The 6,530-nt window shown below is 39.3% G+C and overlaps 1 protein-coding gene across 1 annotated transcript; it reads right to left on the bottom strand.

Moving 5' to 3' along the window:
* Positions 1–1,162: 1,162 nt before the first annotated feature.
* Positions 1,163–3,363, bottom strand: LOC116852733. Its single transcript, XM_032833364.1, has 2 exons — positions 1,589–3,363; positions 1,163–1,232 (listed from the first exon to the last, which is right to left on the bottom strand). The coding sequence occupies exon 1, from the start codon at positions 3,317–3,319 to the stop codon at positions 1,592–1,594; it is 1,728 nt and encodes a 575-aa protein (XP_032689255.1). The 5' UTR covers positions 3,320–3,363; the 3' UTR covers positions 1,163–1,232; positions 1,589–1,591.
* Between the last annotated feature and the right edge of the window lie 3,167 nt (positions 3,364–6,530).

Here is a 6,530-nt window from a genome sequence, read left to right as displayed (position 1 = left end):
AATTTATTTTCATAAGCGTTTCATATTCAAAATTTTTGACTTTTTTCAATTTTTTTAGGTTCAATTACGAATTATGGGTATAAATAATAAGAATTTTTTCGCTGCCTGTTATAGGATCAATATCACGGACGCCATTTGTCCAGCAGCTGAGCAACTCGCACGCGTACCTGCCAAATGGGATGCTTCATATGTCCGCCATTTTTAAATATTTTTGGAAAAAAAAATACGTATGGACAGTCCAAAACATATATAAATAAATGTTTAAGTTTGAAAAATATAGAAAAATTCTTTCTCCTACAAAAAAATTCTTGAAAATAGCTTATTTTTCCTCGTTCTAATTGGATTTCCCCCCTTAATGCCGATTTTTCAGAATGATTATTACTTGTAACGTCTCTGCCGGGAACAAAAATAAAACCAGTCTTTATCACGACTACGAGTATTTCTTTCAGTCAGACCCGATCTCCAAGTTGCATACCACGAAGTGCCCCGAAGAGTCCTAATTCACCAAGTTGTCGCTACACGAGGCACATCGCGTTCCAAGCCACTCGCAGTAAAATCTCGCGTAACCATAGAGTTTAAGATGAGCGTGCGAGGCTCCCAGTATCGAGTCAATCACCTCCGGAGAGACCGGTACAGGAGCATATCCTGAGAGATTTCATCTCATCGATTCCTATGGGAAAACATGTTGAAACCGCTTGACAATTGTTCCGCTACAAGTCATATCACCGACGATGGCAACATATGTTGTTTAGCCATCGCCCCGCGATCAGCCAGACGACGACAGTGTGTCACGATTCGATGTCGAGAAAGCACTTGTACATGGTGTAAATAAAGCACAATTGTGAATAAATTCGATTAAGAGAAACCAGCTGTCTTACTTTCATACGTACACACGTACTTTTTCTCACACCACCTCCTGCACTAATAGCCCGAACTTAGCGCACCAATGAGCCGATCCCGACACTATCAGGAGGCAACCTCGTTACAGATTTAAGGGGGGAAATCCAATTAGAACGAGGAAAAATAAGCTATTTTCAAGAATTTTTTTGTAGGAGAAAGAATTTTTCTATATTTTTCAAACTTAAACATTTATTTATATATGTTTTGGACTGTCCATACGTATTTTTTTTTCCAAAAATATTTAAAAATGGCGGACATATGAAGCATCCCATTTGGCAGGTACGCGTGCGAGTTGCTCAGCTGCTGGACAAATGGCGTCCGTGATATTGATCCTATAACAGGCAGCGAAAAAATTCTTATTATTTATACCCATAATTCGTAATTGAACCTAAAAAAATTGAAAAAAGTCAAAAATTTTGAATATGAAACGCTTATGAAAATAAATTTCCATTTTTTGACGTTTTCTCTGCACAATTTTTGCAATAAATAAGTGATTTTTTATTATAATTTTCACAAACATTTAGGTTCACCGACATTGTACTGATGTCATGAAGTTGTGTGCGAAAGTTCAGCGCGATCGGTTGAATAGTTTTTAAATGAGAGTTCCAGCAGTGCAAAAAAGTACAGTTTTGAGAAAAACGTGTTTAAAGTTTTGACAAGTAAAAGATACAAGATATCTATAATTTACCTCTTAGTCAGCAATCCCGGCGCCATAGAACAATCCTTCTGCTTCCTCGAAGAACTCGTTCTGCTCCAATAACTGCTCTCTTCTGGCCTTTCGAGCTTCTTTAGAGTTGAAAGAGTTGCGCCGCTCCTGTCGAGATACCCGGCGCCCGTCGACGTTCTCAGCATAGTGCTTGGTCTGGCTCCCAATAATTATTTGTAACTCCATCATAATTTGTAGAATGGAAGAATATCCTTCATTGAAGACTCCAGCAGCGATGTAGGATGCAATTTCAACTATTTTCAGCCCAGAATTAAGATGTTTTGGAGCTAAACGCCAAATCGTAGAATTGAAACTTTCATTTGAATTCTGCGTATGACTGCCCAAGCATCTCTGAAGTAATTCTTCCTTAGATAAATCTTCATAAATTGGAAGAATGTGTTTTGCGACTGTTGGATCGAGTGGAGGAGGGTGCTCAAAAGAATCCAAATTTGCTTCAATAGCTTTTTCTTTCTGCCACTTACACCAGCTGTCTTCGCCGGGCGGGCAGTATTCGTGCTGTGGCTTCTCATCCGTAGAGATCAAATGGTAATAAGTGGCTATAATACTTTTTTTCATTCCCTCAATACTATTCGCATTTCTTCTAATTGCCAGACCATAGTACGTTGTGAGCTTTTTAATTAAAGCATCCGTTAGTTTGCCCTTACCACCGAGTTTTTGTGTTTTTTTTATATTTCGGAGCCGAGTGCCCATTCTTTTCTCTACGTGGCCAATGCATTCGCTTTTTGCAACTTGAAATTCATCACCGTAAGGATTCTTATCTAGAATGGCCTTGAAAGTTTTGGAGTCTCCGTCTCCAATATAATTACCATATTTAACGCCGTACTTTTCCTCTGATCTTAAAAAGATTTCTGTAATCGCATCGACCTCCATTTTTCCGGCTGAGCCCTCGTGATTTTTTGTACACTCTTCCTCGTGATTTATATACCACTCTTCGTATTCTGGAGTGTTCACCTTTTTTTTCCAAAATGTGCATGCATGGCAATAGCTACTTTTGATAACTAAATCGATGACTTTGCCCGAATAGTAGCCTATGACCGTTACAACTCCGTACAGCGATTTGAATCCACGTTTTTTCCACGAGCCATCTCCAGAGACTTTCAAATCTAAAATAGACCTCTCATGTTCTTCATTGAATTTTTTTTCTTCTTCGATAGCTTTCTTGCAGAGACTTTCAAAAACAGATTTTGTACAGGAGTGAATATACGTGATGATATTATTATACGTGCTCTCATTCATTCCTTTACAAATGTCCATGAGGTTGCAGAATAAATTAATACCCTCTCTGCCAACACCTAAGAGTCGCATAACAAACACCATCCGACGATTCACTTCGTATCCAGTGTTGATTAGTGGTCCTGAATTGATGTTTCTCTGACCACAGCGACAAAGTAAAACTATCTTGAAACCGAGGCCTCGATTCCCAGCTTCTTCAAACTTTACATTCTGTTTACAAACACGACAAACAAGGAGCTCTGTCAAGGCTGTAAAAACGGTGAATATTTCAATCAAACGATAGCCATGCAATGGATTCCAGTGAATATCTTCAGCACTAGCATTGGAGAGTTTTCTTGCACTCGTACTTTCACATCCTTCATCTTCACTCTTTTTATTTGAAAACTGATTACCATGGAACTTTCTTTTGCGTGGTTTCGATTGTTTTGGTTCGGCGTGTGTGCCTTTCGGATAGGACATTTCGAATTTGCACTGTCGTTTTGTACAGGCCGAACTTCGGAGCTAAACTGAAAACCGGTTCTGCTCGATGCCAGCGCCAACGGACCCAACGGTTTCGACTAAACGTAACAATAGAAATAAAAGCCATCTACCAGGGGTGCGTTCCAAAACCTACAGTAAAACTATAATTACATCTCTATACGTTTTGGATCGCAGCCCTGAAAGGTAAAATCCCCGCTCCGGGTGAGTATACCTGCTGCGTGCTATTAGAGCCTCGACGCTGCTCAAGAGATTTGTTGCGCTCGGAGGCCATAACTTCCGAACGGCTGCGAATTTCGATTTAAAACGTTGGGAACATATTCTTACAATGTTAAATAAACATTTTATGCAAAAAAAAAAAATTCGATTTTTTGAAAGTTCTAATTGGATTTCCCCCCTTAAAATAAGGAAATGAAGGGGGAGAGGGGAAAGAGAGAAAGATATGGAAAGTGGCATTTTGTAATGTGGCGGGGATAAAAATAAAGATAAATACTTCTGGAAGAGAATTAGAGAATGGGAAATATAGTGGTTTTGATGGACACATGAGTGAATGAGAAGAGATGACAGAAGTTGAAAGGGAAAAGGAATATGATTGAAAGATAAGGTAGCTAAAGAAAAAAAAAATGAAAAAGAAAAGGGTAAGGAGAGAAATGATGATGGGAATAACGAAGGAGATCGAAAGGGAGAAGGAGGAGGAAGAGGAGGAGGAGAGAATGATAAAAAAATGTGATAAAAATTGGAAGAAAAGATGAAGGATATTAGGGATATCTATGAATAAAGATTTGGAAAGGAAAATAGAGGGTTTGTAGGAATGGATGGAAGAAAAGGAGGAAGGAATAAGAACGATTATAGAGAGAGGATGAGAGGGGGAGGGAGGAGAGAAGGAAGGAGGGGGAGAGAGAGGGGAAGGAATGTCAAAAGATAGCGTAAGAGGGTGTAGTATAAAGTATTGAGAGTGCATTAATTTTAAGGGATTTTTTGGTAAAAATACGGCTCTATTGTGAAAAAATGGTTACAAATTGATCATTCAAAATATTGTCTATCGCTAGCCACTACTTTTTCCCATCTATCTGATAACAGGTGGATTCCACGTCGAAAAAACGACACATCTTTTGAGGCTATCCACGAACGGCCCCATTTTTTGGTACCCTCATAAGAATGGAAACGTTACTCAGACAGGCCATGAGTCATCGATCGAAATAGGTAGTAATTAGAAGGAGCAATATCTGAAGAATACGACGTGATAGGACCAGTTAAGCGCTTCTAACGTTTCCTTGACCAGTTTCGCAACATGTAGCTGAGCATTGTCGTGCTGGAAAATCACTTTGTCGTGTCTTTTCGCGTAATCTGGCCGTTCTTGCTTCAATGCTCGGCTTAATTGCATCAATTGTTGTTGGTAGCGTTCCTCAGTGATGGTTTCGCTGGGTTAGAGCAGCTCATAATACACTACACCCAGCTGATCCCACCAAATACGGAACATGAGCTTGGCGTCATGAATATTCGGCTTTGCCGTCGATGTTGATGGTTCGCTTGGCCTGATTTGACACTATGATTTTTTGCGCTTCGAAATATCGTAGCGTATCCGTTTTTCATCACCCGTCATGATACGATGCCAAAAATTTCTTTTTCTTCTTCGTCTTTGAGGCAACAATTCACAGATCATTTTGCGCCTTCCAATGTTCCTCGGCTTCAACTCGTATGGCACCTAATTTCCATGCTTTTGAATCATTCCAATGGCCTTCAAACGTCTGAACATTGTTGATCAATCAACATTTAATGATTCTGCAAGTTCTTCTTGCGTTTGATTCGAGTCTTGATCGAGTAAAGCTTCCACTTTCTCATCTTCAAACTTTTTCGGCTGACCTGGACATCTTGTCTTCCGTGTCAAAATCATCTTTTTTATAGCGTCGAAACCAGTACTCACATGTTGAAATCGATGGAGTATAATCACCATAAGCTTCCAACAGCATTCGTTGATTTTCAGCAGCACTTTTCTTCAAATGGAAGCAAAAAAGCAAAGCTTCCCGCAAATTGCATTTTGTTGGCACAAAATTCGACATATTCAATGCGTTTCAAAAAAACGATGTTGTTTACACTTCGGCAAAATGACACATACTGAAAACTAAATCCACATGATGGTGCTTTGACATGAAAGTAGCAACAATATGGTTTGATGCGATATAGTACTAGTTACGCCATCACTTGAAGATCCTTTAAAATTAATGCACACTCCCAATAGGAAGTAAGTTAGTTAGATGTAAGTTAGTTTAAGTAGTGATAAGACAGATGTAAAAGAATTTTAAGATAGATGTAAGTGAGAATATATATAAGTAGACATAAGTTATATATAAAATAAGAATGATAAGGGAAGCAAAGTGTGTGTATGTGTGCGGGTAGGTTAAAATATTTAAATGTAAAATGATTTGTAATCACATAAGAGCGCAATAAAGGCTTTATATATTAGGTGGTAAACTTAGTTCCTGCGGTTTTTTTGTTCAAAAAACTCATTTATTTCGACATCAAAAGCAAAAAATACATTAATCGAAGTATTTTCTCTCGCTAGCTATACATTTTTCCCATCTTTTGGGCAACGCGTAGATTCCGCGACGATAGAACGATTGGTCTTTTGATGCAATCCATTCGTCGATCCATTTTTGCACATCCTCGTAATTTCTGAAGTGTGTATCCACCAAGCCGTGCTGCATCGACCGGAACAAGTAATAGTCCGAAGGAGCTAAGTCTGGTGAATATGCTGGGTGCGGGAGAACTTCCCACTCGAGCTGCATCAGTGTTTCTTTGACGGCTTTGGCAACGTGTGGTCGAGCGTTGTCGTGCAAAAGCATGACTTTACGTCGATTGCTGGCTACTGCTGGCCTTTTTTCCAACAATGCTTCATTCAGACGGTTTAATTGTGATTGATATCGATCCCCCGTGATACTTTCGTTCGGTCTGAGTAGCTCATAATAAACGACGCCGTGCATATCCCACCAAATGCAAAGCATTGCTTTGTGGCCATGAATATTTCTCTTTGGTGTGGATGTCGATGGTTGGCCAGGGTCTACCCATGATTTTCTTCGTTTAGGATTATCGAAGTATATCCATTTTTCATCGCCAGTCACTATGCGCCACAAAAAACTCTTCTTTTTCTGCCTGGCGAGCAGAGAAATAGAGATGTTTAACCTTTATAGGACGA

The sequence above is a fragment of the Odontomachus brunneus genome, unplaced genomic scaffold (genome assembly GCF_010583005.1).
Source record: "Odontomachus brunneus isolate Ranch 3 - 2012 unplaced genomic scaffold, Obru_v1 Obru_scaffold_252, whole genome shotgun sequence".
Taxonomy (NCBI): domain Eukaryota; kingdom Metazoa; phylum Arthropoda; class Insecta; order Hymenoptera; family Formicidae; genus Odontomachus; species Odontomachus brunneus.
Note: the sequence above shows the minus strand (reverse complement) of the source record. Positions and strands in the feature narration are given on the sequence as shown.

Bases quoted from the DNA above. Each gene is read 5' to 3' on its own strand.
- LOC116852733 (XM_032833364.1), bottom strand. From the start codon at position 3,319: ATGTCCTATCCGAAAGGCACACACGCCGAACCAAAACAATCGAAACCA.